Source organism: Lutzomyia longipalpis, chromosome 1, assembly GCF_024334085.1.
Source record: "Lutzomyia longipalpis isolate SR_M1_2022 chromosome 1, ASM2433408v1".
In the NCBI taxonomy this organism is placed as follows: domain Eukaryota; kingdom Metazoa; phylum Arthropoda; class Insecta; order Diptera; family Psychodidae; genus Lutzomyia; species Lutzomyia longipalpis.
In genome coordinates this window covers 31,961,140-31,977,895 of record NC_074707.1, presented here as the reverse complement: position 1 = coordinate 31,977,895, position 16,756 = coordinate 31,961,140, and the positions used below count along the sequence as shown (strand labels likewise).

General features: G+C 37.7%; 4 protein-coding genes across 7 annotated transcripts in view; 3 read left to right on the top strand and 1 right to left on the bottom strand.

Annotated features, from left to right (window-relative positions):
* The window catches only part of LOC129786110 (replication factor C subunit 4), a 635,780-nt gene that overhangs the window by 32,044 nt on the left and 586,980 nt on the right, over positions 1-16,756 (top strand). The window lies entirely within an intron of this gene.
* LOC129785980 (extended synaptotagmin-2) overlaps positions 1-16,756 on the top strand; it is a 633,447-nt gene that overhangs the window by 29,711 nt on the left and 586,980 nt on the right. The window lies entirely within an intron of this gene.
* Positions 2-2,209, bottom strand: LOC129786047 (spermine oxidase). Its single transcript, XM_055820844.1, has 4 exons — positions 1,910-2,209; positions 695-1,800; positions 507-627; positions 2-438 (listed from the first exon to the last, which is right to left on the bottom strand). Exons 1-4 carry the CDS (start codon positions 2,087-2,089, stop codon positions 256-258), a joined length of 1,590 nt encoding a protein of 529 aa, XP_055676819.1. The 5' UTR covers positions 2,090-2,209; the 3' UTR covers positions 2-255.
* LOC129786009 (protein TAPT1 homolog) lies at positions 2,262-5,517 on the top strand. 2 transcript variants are annotated; one of them, XR_008750083.1, is made up of 3 exons: positions 2,262-2,481; positions 2,542-4,288; positions 4,390-5,517. XR_008750083.1 is itself a non-coding variant. In XM_055820764.1 (2 exons), the coding sequence occupies exons 1-2, from the start codon at positions 2,325-2,327 to the stop codon at positions 4,227-4,229; spliced, it is 1,845 nt and encodes a 614-aa protein (XP_055676739.1). In that variant the 5' UTR covers positions 2,262-2,324; the 3' UTR covers positions 4,230-5,517. The 2 variants fall into 2 exon arrangements, 1 of the variants encoding a protein (XP_055676739.1); XM_055820764.1 differs by having other exon boundaries at positions 2,542-5,517.

Genomic DNA, 16,756 nt, shown 5'->3' with positions numbered 1-16,756 from the left:
ATTTTATCTTTGAATTAACAATACTTTTTTTTATTTTCTCAGATTAGTGTACCTACTAAACTCATACTAAAAAGCCTTAAATATTTGGGATTTTAAATAAAAAAAAATATCGGACTAGAAAATGCTGCTTTTCGGTAAATACAATATTTAAAATTATAAAAAAAAATCTACAATAATGTAAATTTTTCACTCTCATGGTAAAAAGCACGAAGAAATGTCACGATACGTCTTTATTTTCAATGTAATCAGCTCACTTCAATCGAGTGAAATGCCCTGAATCCAAGCGCTGAGATCCGTGCTATCGGACTCCATAACAATCTCCTGCGGGGAGTCCGGTGTGAGGATTATTTGGGCCGCTGTTCGTCCACTCAAATAGGCTCCATGAACGGTTGAGTAGAAATTTGCGTGGGTGTGCTCGCCAGCGAACAAAACAGACGGCTGTAAAGAATTTTTAAAAGTATTTTAAGAAACAGAAGATTCTTTAAAAAATCAGCTCAATTTTGTACCTTTGTTTGGTGTGGATCTGAATAGAGAGGTTGTGCAATATTCTCGATATCTTCCTGTGTTGCTCCGACTGCCATGGCTGTGTAGGATCCTCTGCAGAAGGGCTGGTTTCTCCAGCTCGTGCTGCAAACCCCAAAAAAAACATTAAAAAGTTAACAAAAATTTGAAAGAAAAGATAAAAAAAAATTACCAGATGCATCTTTTAGGTTTGGGTACAAATGGATCCTGAAGAAACTTCCTCAGGATCTCGGTGCATTTTTCAGCAACTTCCTCGTGCGAAAGTGTCTCCATGTAGTCCGCTTCACGCCCAGAAATCCACCCTAAAAGGAGGGTTTCCGTGACCTTTGCAAAAGAGTAAATCTTCTTGTACCACGAATCCTTTAGGCTAGCTTGAGGATTTGGATCCTCATTCCACAGAAGCATAACTTCACTGATGGTGGCATTGAGAAAGGGTCGATCGTACTCGAGGAAAATCTTGTCAACCGTCCCAAAAAGAAGCCTATCGATGGATTCGCGCTTGTAAGCAGGCAATTGGGGTGAGAAGAGTGTGTCCGCCTTCTCCTTGAGGACACCCAGGGGTATTGTGCATATTATATGATCAGCATAGAAGATCTCCCCAGCTTCGGATTCTACTTTAACATTGAAATTCCGTGTGGGTGCCTCAGTGACGGTCTTGTCGGAATCATCAGAATCACCTTCGGTATCCTCCTCGACTGTCGTGAGGTTCCCAACGGTAGCTGTTGTGGAGCCTTTCCGTCGCCAGTGGATCATTCGCACGGGGCAGGCTTTGATAATTTGCTCAGGGGCAATGTTTTCAGTGAGGGGTCCCAGGATCGAACTATACCCTGCCGGCAGGACAATATTCCCTCCTTGGAGCTCAGTGTAGCTCCCCAGCTCCAGCAGATCAATTTCATTCATGCTATCACAGCCAGTTATGCATGTTTCTCGCTTGAGAAGGCAATCGAAAATCAACTGTTTGATCCTCTTCTCCCCCGATTCGGGCATTTCACCCAAATAAAGCTCCCTTTCGAGATTTATGTGCTCCCCGACGCTGTGAATATCAGGCGGTGGGACGTACTGACACAGAAAGTACTCTTCGCACCGGCGCAGGAAAGTCACGTAAGCCTCGTAAATCTCATGGAGAATATCAATGGGAACTTGCTTCCCATCCTCCGTGGCTGCAACAATTTTATGTGGCTTCGGGACATTTATGATGCTCACTAAGCCCGATGACATGGCCAACTCAAAGATGGGATTCCCCAGGACGCCATGAATCCAGTTTGCTCCTAATTCCACCTGAAAAACAGCACTGAAGTTACATAACCTTCAAACAACTCCAGTATCCCCGCAATTGGGGCGCTACGGACGAGATATTGCCACCGCAAATACAGCCTCCCTCAATTACCTTCTGGGAATCGATGTCAATGGAGACAATCCGTCCACCGATGCGATTTCTAGCCTCGAGAATGAGGAAATCCTTGCAACCATTCTTCAGCAGATGGTTCGCCGAGGAGAGTCCTGCTGCTCCTGCACCCACTATGAGCACTTTACAGTATTTTGCACCTTTCGCAGCATTTTCACTCATCGTCAAGTGGAATTCTAGGTGAGGAAAATTGAGTTTTCTCGATTTTCCACGGTAGTATTGCACTGTTTTTGTGTGATTTTTTTTGTTGACGACCGGATCAGCTGGTATCTGACATTTACTTTATCCAAATCCCGACTGACCATTATCCCCGTACCGTATACTTATGTCATACGCCGTCAGTGATGGGTATTGTGTTTTTATTTGTGTTTTTGTTCTCTTTTCTTGCCCCAAAAAAATGTCTCAGCCGTCTTTTACGAGTACTCCCACACAGAAAAAGCTCCGATTCCGTGGTGACTACAATCCCTTGTCCTTCCCCGATAGTCGGGTTGAGGATTTTCTGGACGAAGTTGACGGGAGAAATACAAAAAATGGTGATATTTCGGGTGCAAAAGGTCACAGATCAAAATGCATTTTGCCTTTGGATGAAAATAAAATTGAATTTTCCGCTACAGGTGGTGGGAAATCCACCGGACAGGCATCCCTGTATGATTTTCTAAAAGTCGAACTCACACGGGGCTACATGTTGGAGCATGACGAGGAACGTTACAGCGCCAGAAGGCAGAAAATTTATGCCTTCATGAAGATTCCCCGGGAGGTGGAATCATTCATTTTCTACGGAGTTCTTCAGTGTGCCGACTCCTTCCTCTACATCCACACATTTCTTCCCGTGCGCTACCTCCTGGCCATGTGGGCCATCATCTATCGCCCAATTGCCAGTTGCTTCGGGTTGAGACGAAGGAAACGTCGCTTACTGGCACCTGCGGAGGTGTGTGATCTCCTGAAGGGTTCAATCTGGATCATCTGTACCCTCCTCATGGTGTCTTTTGTGGACACAAGTCGCATGTATCACATCATCAAGAGTCAATCCATCATCAAACTCTACATCTTCTACAACATGCTCGAAGTGGGGGATCGGTTACTATCAGCCTTTGGCCAGGATGCAATTGATGCCCTCTTCTGGACAGCAACAGAACCCAAAACAAGTCGTCGACAGCATCTGGGGATAATTCCTCATTTCTGCTTTGCCCTCATCTATGTCATTGTTCACAGTGGACTCATTATGTTCCAAGCGACGACACTCAATGTGGCCATCAACTCTAGCAATAAGGGCCTCCTCACTATTATGCTATCCAATAACTTTGTAGAGCTCAAGGGGAGTGTTTTTAAGAAGTTCGACAAGAACAACCTCTTCCAGCTCACATGCAGCGATGTCCGGGAGAGATTTCATCTTTCAATGCTCCTCCTGATTGTGATCATTCAAACGATGAAAGAGTTCAACTGGGAAGTTGAACAATTCCTTCTTATGCTACCTGATTGTGCCTACGTATTCATCGCAGAGTTCCTCATTGATGCACTAAAGCATGCCTTTATCACGAGATTCAATGAACTTCCCTTGGAAGTTTACAAAGAATACACCCTCAGTCTGGCCTATGATATGACACAGACGCGCCAGAAGCATGCCTTTTCAGATCACAGTGATCTTGTGGCACGTCGGATGGGATTTATTCCTTTCCCCCTCAGTGTGGTGCTCATAAAAGCTGTGTACAATGCTCTATCGTTCGACTCCTGGGCTTCTATATTGCTCTTTATCCTGGGCTACCTTGTTCTCGTTCAACTTCGTGTACTCAACATGATTGTAGCACTGGGAAAGGCTTGTGATCTTATGAAGAAGCATCAGGATGAGAAGAATAATGTGCCATCGACACCACAAGTGCCCAAGAGTCGCAATGTCACGGACACAGCTACATCTCCTGTCCACAACTACCCACTGCAGCGTTCAAAGACAATCGACGGGGTGCCTGATAAGAAAGCGAGTGCAGGAAAAATTCCGGAAGATTCCAGCAATTTAGGTGCAACGGCACTCTTCTCAAATAGCGACGTGGACCTCGAGGGGGTGTGCCTGAATGAGAATCTCCTCAATGAGTCCGATGAGGTCTTCCAGGATGATTTCTCCATGACACGCAGTGTTCCGGATCTACAGAAGCGTGGCATTGGTAAGGGGGAAGATGATGAGTCGGGAGAGGAGCCCACTGGCAATCGGACACACAAGAGATCTGAGTCAGAGCCATCAATTCAGAGTGTACTACAACAGGCCAACTCAACGGCTGGTGGTGTTGGAACGAATACAGAGAGAACGTGACCCAACTAGAGAGATCCTTTCAGCAAAATCCAAAATATATCACAACTCACAAATTACAGGTAAACTTTAATTTTGCTTTTATTGCCTTTCTCCCACAACTTAAGCGCTTTGATGCTAAAAGATAATCAATCACAATCTTTTTTCTTCTTTAACTTAACAGAGATAATAAATTAAAGAAAGAGTGCCAAAGGAAAACTTATCAGATAAAACAAAAAAAAAATGAAAATCCCTTTTGTAAAATTTTATCTCTCATAAAAAGGAAAACGGAAAATTTCTCAGCATACAGAAATAGCACGAAAATTCCTTCGATATCTCACATAACTTATACAAGATTTACATGAAATCTCTGTACGAAAATAGCTGTAAGGAAAATTGCGTTGAAGACTGGCACGCTATTGAATTATGATTTTTTTTTTATTATAGTACTGTCTCTATGTTTTCCCTTTGATTTAAAAAAAAATATACGTGCTTTCTGCAAGCGTGCTTTATGCTCTATGGAATTGAAAGGATGTTATCTAAAAATATCCATCTACCCCATTATTAAACTTACAGTGGAGTGCAAGGGTTGTTCAATGTATGAGGGGTTGTTCTTGTTATAGAATTGTAAAAAGTTCTAGAATGTTTGTCTATATCACGAAATAGAACACGACCAATATTTTATTTTCATTATTTACAAACATTAAAAATTGTTATTTTAAGTGTTTTGAATTGAATTAAAAATTGGAGGAAAATATTTTAAAGAAAAATGCAAGAAAAGATACAACCCTTGGCCAGAATATTGATTGCACAAGTCCTTCAGAAAACTTCTTGCACCAAATAACTACTTTAAGAAGTCTGAGAATTTTGTATTTTTATCTTCTTTTATTGTATTTTTTTTATTCATTTCTAAATTAGATTTTAGCGTATCCTATATTAGTTTCTTTTTGAATTTCATGTATAATTCAGTGAGAAGTTTGTTTTTCGAGCACTTTTGGGATTATTTTGCTTTGTGATTTATTAATATGTTCCGTTTTTGCGTGATTTTTTCCATTTTTATTATCATTTAGAACGAAAATTTTCTTTTTCCAATTTCTTCTCTTCAACCTTGTTGATTTACTTAAAAAAAACAAAGAAATCTGTACGTTATAGTAGTTAATTTATTGTACAAAAAAGACATTTAATTGGGATAATAATGCTATTTTTGTAAATGAAAAAGCTTCACGTGAAAAGCACGAAAGAATTGAATTGAATTAAATCATATTTTGTAGTTATAATTTATTGTTGAGAAAATAAAATTGCTGTGTATCAAGAGAGAAGTGATTTTGCAATATTATTTAATGAAATTTTAGCATTTTTTTTATGTTCATTTATGGACTCTATTCTGCGGCAGCTGTTGGGGTGTGAGATGAATTCCAAGAAGGGGCGGCAATATGAGGGGTTGTTGGGGAAATTCATGAATGAAATGGTGTGACCTTCAGAGTTATTGATTTTACGGTAAGCAACAACTCATCCCTTCTGGTTTGTACCACCACCATATTACACAGAACCTTACTCTCCCCGCATCCTTTTGTTACAGAAGGGACGCCATGATTTTTTCATCACCCACACTCTCCCCAATTCCGAATGTTTATCTCTTTTTCTGTGTAATCTCAATTAAATTTCGCCATAGAATAGGAAATAATGCGTAATTGTAATATTGTATGGAGAAACGTCCCAAGAGAGTTAGGTAGTAAATTGAAAAAATGTCCTTTTTACGAATAATGTATAGAAGCTGCTAAAAATAGTAAAAGAAAGAGGGATGATGAAAGAATGCCAACGAGAGTAGATAATACGGCGGATGCCTTTAATTGCTGTATGGACTCGACTATGAATGAATGAATGGAGCTTGCGTGGTTGCTCAGGGTGGATTCTCGGGGTTGGAGGGATATACCAGGAATGGGAGATGTTGGGGAGGGACGACACCGGTGTGGCTTTCCGTGAGAAAAATCGATGAGCGTAACCTTTCCCATGAATGTCAAAGTCACACACAAATTCACTGCATTGGACGTATTCCAGGAAAAGAATCCCACCCAGTAGAAGGATTTTTTTTCCATACACCTCGTTGTAAAAAGTTATTTATGAAAATTGTCTCTTATGGTGACACTCACGATCGCACGATGACTCACGAGGGATTTGATGGAATGCATTGCAATTATATTTCAATATTGGGGGATTTAATGGTTTATTTTTGCGTATCATTCTGTATTGCATTTAGATAGGGTGTCCCCCATATGAGTGGGTGTTGGATTTTCCACTGATGAAGCATTAAAGAGCTATGTATGTATGTTGGGGATGTAAAATTGATGTAAAATTACATCAAATTCGATCACTTAGCTTTAAAATGACTCACAATCATTGAAAGCATATTAAATCGGATAACTTCATGTCACGAGATTTAGTATTTTGCTGAGAAATACTCACGTCGTAGTTTTTGCTTTTGTGAGATGAGCTTTCAGTGCGAGCTTACAGTATGAGACGAAATTATCTAAAAATAGACACAGAGCTTCAACCATACCGCCAAGTTATGTAACATTACTTGGAACTTTCAAAGTACTTTAATTAAACTTTTTCTATAAAAGAAATATTACAAAAGTTACACCTTAAAAGTTTTCTGAAAGTGAAAGAAAATTTGATAGAGAAAACTTTGTTGTTGGGGGTGAATTTAAAGACTTTCTCATAAAGTGACCTATAGAAGATGGCCTAAATAGAACCCTGTAAGGTGTTTTATTTTGTAAGAAAGAGTAGAATTTTTCTCTTTTAATAGCTTTTCAAGTACTTATTGATCTTTAAATTGAACTTTTAATATTTACAAGAGAACAACGTAAAGTTCAATGCAGGTCACATTGAGGCTTTCTCCCCCTTAATTTTCCAACCAGAAAGTTTGTGAAAACGAACATCTGTGGGGAAATTTATGATTCTTTTTTTGAATGAGCTTTTGAATTTGGAACAATTACGTAGACAAGAAAATTTTCAACATAAAAAAGCTTTTTTTGACATAGAAACTTCACAAGAAAATTACAAAGACTTAAAAAAGTATATAAAAATGCTTTTCATGTGTTTAATACAAGGAAATTACTTGTCTAATATGAAAGCTTTTCACAGAATACAGGAGCATCATTTAAATTGCTGGAAAAATGATAGAGTAACAGGCTCTCGAAGCATGATCAAATTTCCCGTGACTATATATTCTGGGGCATACACGAGTTTTCAAAACTAACGAGGGCGAATACCCAGTGGAAAATGTGGAAATGAGCCCGTGAAACGTGAGCGCGTCCGTAGGAAATGCTTTCATTCACAAAATAGACGCGTCACACATACACATTCTCCTGGGAATTTTTTCCCGGCCTCTTTGCACAAAATGACGGCGCCCAAGGGGGTGTGGTGGCATGGAGAGCGGGGTGCGTTAGTAAAAATGCGTCTTTGTGTTGCTCGGTGATTTCTCGATGACGTCAGCTGAATTTTCTCAATTGACGTCAGCATGGAAAGTTGCGCAAGTTCATATCGAGAAACACACGGCGGTTCGTCGTGAGCAAGTTCAAGAATTCAACATTGTGGCGTTGCTATGGTGAGGGGCTTTTGATGCCACCACTCTTGTGAGCAAATTGCGTGCGATGGTCGCCCATGGAGTACCTTCTTATTTTATTTCATTTTCTCACTTACGACGCAATTTTCCCATGAATGCGTGAAAGCCTCTCTAATTCTTCGCACCATCAATTTGGTATGGGAAATACGCATCCTAAAACTGTGGACGACATTTCTTTTTCTGTAACAAAAAAAATCTTCTATTAAAGCTCGCTATTCAGCTGTGCTTTCAGGGATGAAAAACACCACCCTATTGAAGGTCATGTTGGGAACATTTTTCCTGGTTATTTGGTACACACAGCAGCATAATACTGCGCATGGTAGCACCGGCCGGTTGAGAGACTTTCCAAGGCCCAAGGACACCACCAAGCAAGAGAGCTTTTTTCGGTCCGACTGAAAACTATTGATTTTCAATTTGAATCTATTTCTGTGTGAACGGAAGTTCAGGGCAAAAGCACCACAACTTCCATGGAGCCGCAATTTGTATTGATGACATTCTAATTGTTATATTGACTGGATTTTCTCTGCACGCGTCTATTTTTGGTCCTTACACATTGACTTTCTATTTTTGGGTCTCCACACACATTACCACCCCCTAAGTTGTTTCTTCACCCTTTTTTTTCTCTCTCGCAAAAACCCATTGTATGATGTCTATCCATCATTTGAAAATGATGTGCTGAATATACTAAAAGAAGGAATTGTATGCGGAGAAGCCAAGTATACGGGGTAACAGGTGATGAAAGATGACACGTGTTGAAGATTCGTGGCTATAAATATAACGACAAATTCCGCAGGATTGGAGGTAATTCCTCAACACTAAAAACCACCCTCAATGGAACCTTTTTGTGGAAGAGACGACGGGGTGAAAGCGGAAGTGGAGAGGTACTAAACAGGTGAGGCACTTGTTGAATTGCTGTGTGACACAGCGTAACTAAGGAGCATCATGACGTAATTCCGAGCTTAGAGTCACCACCATACGCTTCTATTTCATTGATAAAATAATGATGCGATTTGGAGTGAATGAAATATAAATTGTACATCGTAATTTTGGTAAAATGAGCAGTTTTCTTCACAAATACAATTTTTTCTTAATTATAATATCAGTTTCCGTTTGATATTTTTGATATTTATTTAATCTTATTCCTAATTGTAAAAGTATTAGTAAAGCATCATTATTCTGACATAAAAAAGCTTTTTAAAAGCTCCTCATGCTCAGGTCTCTTTAAGAGGAAGTAAAGTTTTATATTTTCCAATAAAAAAGCAATTATGTTAGTCCTCGTATATTTTTAATCCTGTTTTTTTTTTATGTTAGCTTATTAAATAAACAGCCAAAATAATAGAGAGAAAATTAAATTTTATTTATCGTCTTATTTTTCAATTCAATCTTCCCACATACACCACGTAGTGGACGTGATGGATTTTTTTTAATTCAACATAAATGTTTTTTTCTCAATTATTATTTTTAATAGGAGCTTTGAAATTTGTGTAGCCCATCTCTCTTTGTGCACACACTGTATATAGCGCCAAAGGCTGGAGGGCTATTATAAATTCTATAAGGATACACGCGGGTATCTACTTTATTCAATGGGAGTTTAAAGTGATTTCCTGCGTGGGAGTGAATTCTCCCCAATAACATTTTCGCACATTATTTATTCATTGAGAAATTTTCCAGAGGACTGAGATGAAAGGCGAGTGGCCACTTAGCTCAATAGAAGGAAATTTTATCTCCTAAAGGTCGCATCCCAAAGTGTCTTCCAATTTTTAATTATAATAGCAAAATAAAGTATAATCATTCCCTTTATGTATCCTTCATATTATACATGTAGGTAGGTATGTATGTTTTATTTGTGAATACCATCTAAAGGTCAAATGTCACCGAGTGGCGTTTTTTCTGCGCCACTCCATCAGGCACTCACCGAAATTATGCCTGGGACAAGTTGTCTAGTGTTACCTGGGCACCTGGTTGACGCTGTAAATTGTCTTCATCTCGCAAGGTAATTTTCATTCATGACCGGGGAATAGGGATTTTTTTCTACAGACTGTGAGATTCATCATTAAAAATCAGTTGTTATCTCACTCAAGCATCATCGTCGTCGTCCAATCACTTAACCCTTGGAATGCGGAGCGGGGTCGTTGAACGACCCCAGCGCTATATTTCGTGTTATATCTCCATAAATATAAAAGATACCATTCCCATCTTTTGGAAATAAGTTCCTTGGTTATCTGAGGAGGTTGTGTAAAAATTTCAGCTCAATCCGACCACCACAAGAAAAGTTATTAAGAAAAATGTAGAAGAAGGGAATTCAAAAATTGGTGTAACGGTCATGCTGCGGAAAATTTTTTAGAGCATAAACAACATAAAACATAATTAGAAGCATGTAAATGTGCAAAACAATAAAGAATATTCGAGAAATATTGCCATTTATCACGTTGCGGGAAGTTAGGGGAATGTGGGGAAGAGTGAAAAAAAAATTGCAGTTTCTTGACAAATTTCTCAAAAAGAAATTGTGAAAAATGATTGAAAAATGTTTTTCCCTAATATCTCCTTCTAAGTATTTTAGGGCGGCCAATTTGTGGTGCAGGGTGCAAGAGGACTATATAAGGAATCTATAGGCACTAACCCGACAACTCCAGGTTGTATAGTTTGGGAGAAAATTGGCCTTCTTTTTGGGGTCGTTCAACGACCCCACCTTCGCATTCTACGTAACTACCAAGGCCTCCGCATTCCAAAGGTTAAAAGTTCCCTTCTTGTAAGAGGCCCTGACGAGAAAAATCACCAGTTGATGTCTGAAGATTGTCTCTCTCCACCACCGGTGGGGCCCACAGCACACGATGAGGATTCTCGTGCTATGTTTGTGTGAATTTATCTCACATCTCGATCTTCACCGGAACGATGGGGCAAAATGAAAATAATGAAATTAGAGAATAAGGCAATTGGTTTCATTGGGGAAAAGATATTTCTGTAGGTACTAAAAAAGGGATTCTTTTATTGCATATATCGTCTGATGAGGAGTTTATATAGGTATGCAAGTTGCTATTTTTTTTTGAAAAGTAAAGTTTAAGATGCTTTTAGTAGAATTTTTTGGGTTTTTTCAAATTTTTAAATTTTCAAATTTTTCCAGAACATTACTCGTATACGCACCTATGGAAAAATGGTGATTTTTATGCTAATTTCAAAGTCTTCCAAATTAGAATTTTGCAAAATATAAAATTGACATAATTCAATTTTTTTTCATGTTGATTAAAAATGAACAAGAATACATAATAGTTTTGATTAAAATTGATTAAAAAAAAAGATAAATTTTATATTACAGAATATTGCCTGTAGTAGAACGCTGTTTGTAAGCTAGAACTTGCACTGAAGAATGTGAGAACGATGCCAGGGATGAAAGACGGACTGAGTATTTTATTTATTTTTTGCGTTCTGGTTTCGGTGTTCTCTTTGGGGTCATACAACACGTGAATAGAACAAGAATCCATGAACAAGAAGATGAATGAGTGAGGGAGAGTCTGCGAGTCTTAGTGCATCCAAAAATTTTCTGTTCCTTGTCTCCATCTCCTGCCCCCCCCCCTTTCTCTTCCCTCCGTGTTGTACATCACAAATTTCCTTTCCATCTTTCTGAGAAAGACAAATAAATGGGCATGCAACAGAAGTTTATTCCTTTTTTTTTCTGCCTTCGCGAGACAACAAGGAAGCTACTGAATCTTTCACCAAGAGTGAATATTGGGCACGTTGTGGTATATAATATTGTTGCGTGGGCGTTTGATATTGTTTGTTGTATTTTATGCTTTTGTGTTGTTTTTCAAACTTCTTTTTTTGCGATTAATATAAAAGGCACATTAACTTCTAAAAATCACTACGGTTTGTGTAGGGGAACGTGGCCCAATTCGGACCACCGCCCAATTGCGACCGCCCCTTTTTCTCGTAAATGACGAAATATTATAAAATTAGTTTCACTACATTATGAAGATATTATAGTAAGGTAATGTTAGCGCCTAAAATAAATTAATTTGGTACACAACAGGACTAATAAAAAATCAAAATTCATTTTCAGCACTTGGCCAACATTTTCTGATTTTAGAAACTAAGTTGATATGAGTTTTTTTCCCACTATTATGTCTCATATTATGCCGCGTTTCTGTAGCTTAGAGGGTCTAGTTTATTACTTGATTTACAATTTTTTGAAAGATTTTAGGTATTTTAAGTAATTAAGTGAAAATGTAATACATGCAGAATGGTCTAATTGCGACCCCCAAAATGTTTCAATTCGGACCGTCTATTTCCACCACTCACCACGGTAAAGCAGCCGCGCATGCGTGTAGTGGTGTGGAAGTGTCTCTCTCACACAGACCGCGCTGTGTTTTGATTTCGGGAAAATCAATATTTTTTCACGTTTCTTGAAAGTTTTTTCGCAGTGAAAATGTTCCTACAGCCAAAAGGGAGTGCAGTTAGTGTAATTTACGCATTCCTCAGAAGAATTTTCGTGGATTTTCTGGGAATTACGTCAGTGGGTGCGCAATTGTCGGTGTGTGTGAAAGTGTGTGTAGTCACCTCAAGGGCGAAATGTCAAAACAAATGTGGGGATAAATGAAAATAAATTCTTGATTTTCCGGCTTTTCCGGGTAATTCATGGTGTTTTTCCTATTTATAGTAGTGATAAAAGTGATCTACTAGTGAAAAACCCACAAATTACGGCAAAAACAGGGGGTCGCAATTGGAACACTCGGGGGGTCGCAATTAGAACACCGTGGTGAAAAAGTGCAATTTTAGCAACTTTTTTTAATTCCATTATTACTCAGAACAGGTAAGAGTTAGAAGGTTTGCATCTATAGAACAAAGTTAGCCTATTAAATGACCTTTCCAATGGTACCAAACTTGGAAAGATTTAATTCATTTTAATATGACTTTTTTCAATCCTTCTGAAACAGAATTTAGGGGGTCCGAATTGGGCCACGTTCCCCTACAATTAAATTCCATCTTGAGGGGTTATTTGGCGTCTAATTTCACACACCCTTCTCTGAAATACTTTATACCTTTTTCGTGATTTTTCACAGAGTTCCTTTTCAATTAACCCTCAACTGTTGCATCGTAAAAATCAAGTGGCGAACAGCCAAAGTGATCATCATCACGAGTGAGAGAGACTGATGGTGGTAAATAAACACGAAGAGCTACCGTTCCAATTAATTTACTCCTTGTGAATCAAGACACACCCACTTTTATCGTTTTATCGTGAAATTTATTTACCACACTTGTTGCCTTTCTGATACATTACCCTTTTTACTTCTTTCTCCCTGCTCTTGAACTTTTATAATTTGCTATATATAAAGTCTACGAGGAGAAAAAAAAGGTTTATTATGAACGTGAGGTTTTTTTTTTGCAGCATCGACCTGGGTTTATGTCTCCTCGAGGCGTGAAGGTACGCACCACGAATGATGTTGGAGGGAAAGTGAAAATTGAATTGACAAATTGTGAGAATTGAAGCGACCAAGAAATGCTGAATTAAAAGCATTAAATCCACATATAATTTTAACACTTTCATCTGATGATGCACTTTCATAGTTGCATACAAATTAATTGCAAGAACATCTTGATATGGTTTTTCCACGGTAAAACTATTCATTTTACAACATGACACCATACTAGAAAATTATAATTACAAATGCGCTTCTTTTTGCTTCTCTTTGAAGTTATGTAGACAAAACCGCATACTTCTTGTTGAATTCACAGATTTTGTAATTGAGTTGAAAAAAAAATCATTTCGAAGTTCTTAAAATCAGAAAGCTTTCAATAAAATTTTCCCTTAAAAGGATGTTATGCACAATACAAGGGCGAAGTACCTAATTGAAGGAAACGCAGAAAACAATTTTAACCCACCCAGTCTTGTAGGGAATCAAAAAAGGATAAAGAATCGCCAAAAATATTCACCATTTTCCACTGGGGTCACAACGAAAAAAGCCAATAAAGTTTTGTAAAAATTCAAAAAAATTGGCCGCCATTCGCCATTTTGTTCATTTCAATGCATGAATCATATGTTTCAATGCTTCGTCATGAGCTTGTCTATGAGAGTTTGACATTTCATTCATTTTTTTTTTTTGGAAAAAATAAAAAAAATTGCGTATTTTTTAGTTTAATTATCGTGGTAAATGTGTTTTACGTGTTGATCGAGAGTGATTTTTATATCTGAATACCTGAAGGATGAATTCCCGCACAGCTTGTGACCGTCTCAGCGAGCACATCTCTCGTTACAAAACAAAGCAATCCAAAAACAATGGTCGTGGATCGTCTTGAAGATGACTTTTTCACGAATTGAGAGATCCTCTGCGCTGGAATCCTTTGCGTTTCACACCACCACGACGGACAAGATGATGGATTGCTGGTTTTGTGATTCCCTGGATGATGTCACGCAAAACCTTACGATGTTTCTTGGCACCACCTTTCCCAAGACCTTTTCCACGACCAATGATGTGCTCGCTGAGACGGTCACAGGCTGTGCGGGAATTCATCCTTCAGGTATTCAGATATAAAAATCACTCTTCAATAACACGTAAAACACATTTACCACAATAATTAAACTAAAAAATACGCAATTTTTTTTTTATTTTCTCCCAAAAAAAAATGAAATGTCAAACTGTCATCAACAAGCTCATGACGAAGCATTGAAACATATGCTTCATGCATTGAAAGAGACAAAATGGCGAATGGCGGCCAATTTTTTTGAATTTTTACAAAACTTTATTGGCTTTTTTCGTTGTGACCCCAGTGGAAAATGGTGAATATTTTTGGCGATTCTTTATCATTTTTTGATTCCCTACAAGACTGGGTGGGTTAAAATTGTTTTCTGCGTTTCCTTCAATTAGGTACTTCGCCCTTGTATTGTGCATGACATCCTTTGCCCTTTTGATTCATTTTAGTAAAGTTTCAGAAAATAATGTATTTAGTAGGTGTCCTTTCTTTTAATTTTATCTTTAAAAGTGCTTCGTGCACCAATTTAGAAACAATTTGAGCTGAATTTATGAATTTTAGAACAAATATTTAATGAATTTTCTCAACTATTTTGTGATAATTTTCCATTTTTTCTGAATGAGTCTTTAATGATGCCATATTATGTAAGCTTTAATGAATAAACTTCTTTTGAATCACACCTAATATAAGCCTACTAAGCATTTGCAGTTCTTTCTACCTTCTTTGCTTCAATGGGCCTCGATAGTATCTCAAGAGGGTGTGAATTTAATTTTCAGTAGCTAAAAGATGATCAAATCACACGATAGGCGACAAGTCACGTGCAGTGTTTCATGTTTCCGCACCAAATATGACTCATTCATACTTTCACAGAGAAAGAGTAGAACGAAATTAAGAATCCCTATTTTATTGCCATCCCAAAAGCTCTGCTGGACATTGTTTCGGAATATCGCTCAAGAAGAGTTTAGCAAGGAAAAACTAAAAGAGATTGTAGACAGGTTTGCTGTTCTCAAATAAATAATTAGCATTCCAGAGATCGACTCTGGAAGAAGTTCTCTTGTGAATGACGTAGAAAGTTGACTATCGGCTTTCGAGATCTGTCCACTCCTCATTCAGCGTGTGTAATAAAATGACCTCGGAACAGATGGTTCTCTCTCTATATATTCACAGAAGGAATATATTATAATTCAATGGGATTGCGTTTCAAATTCCCGGAAAATATATTAAAATATTGCATCTAGCGCATGTGAGTTTGTTGATCTATTGGCAACATATGGCGAAAAAAAAACTAATTTCAGCACTAATATTTAAAAGAAATAAATAAAATTAGTTCAATTTTATAGGCTTAGACTAACTTTTAATGATCCAAGTCAGACGGATTAGTCGGAGCTTTTTTTTTTTAAATTGTGTTACACCACCTACAATATTGATTGATACTTTCTCCTTGGAATGAAAAAATGAATCCCATAAAATGTTTATATGGTGTTAGCTGAGAATTTAATAAAATTGGATATTTATTGAATGTGCAAATTTCATTTTATTTTATAATCATAAAATAAATTATACTGCAATGGGTATGAGCCACACAATCTTGACTTTAATTATAGCGCTAAAATTGATGAATCTGTCGACAAATTTACAATTTACCTTCTTCTTTTTATTTTTTTTTCGTGTCTCTCCTCCAGCTCAAAGCACTTTTGTAATATGGTCAAGTGCTTTCTGTAAAATTACTGAATCTCTATTTATAGAGATACCGTGTCATTCTTGTGGTGTTATGTACATACTTTCCAGAGTGTAGCGTATTAAAATGACAAAATCTATAAAATGTCGTGAAATTATTCATAAAATTCAACTTGTGCACAAATACACGTGTGCTCTCCTGTCTCGCCATTTAAAATGCTTATTGGCATCAATTATTATACCAACACCTCGCGTACATTGGACAAAATGTGCCCCGAAGAAGTCAGTTTGATTTTAGTGAAATGCTCAAATCAGTGAGATAATCAGTCTTTTTGCAATGTGAGCCTATGCTGCAAAAGATTAAGCGAAGAAATTGCTCGCACATATTTGATGGCACCTTGACAGCAGCTTGCTCTTTCATATTATGTGCGAATGGCGCAAAGAAATATCTACAACACCAAAGTGATGGGAAAATGTTCACAACATTAAACACGCGGCGACACATTCAAAAGTGTATTAATGTATGCGAAATCCGTAAATTATTGCGCCATCACAATATGTATTAGAGAGAAGAGAATAAAAAAATACGAGCAGACAAAACAAAATACCTACCAATTTGGGGAAGATTTAGGTGACACTAAACATTCCTCTGTGAATGAAAATTGTACTACCACTTAAATGTCTCTCTATGTTGAAATGTTAATTTTATTGATTTAAATAAAGATATTATTAACGAATTTTGTGTTGCGTTAACTCTTACCCATGAATTTGCTTAAGAAAAAAAAAC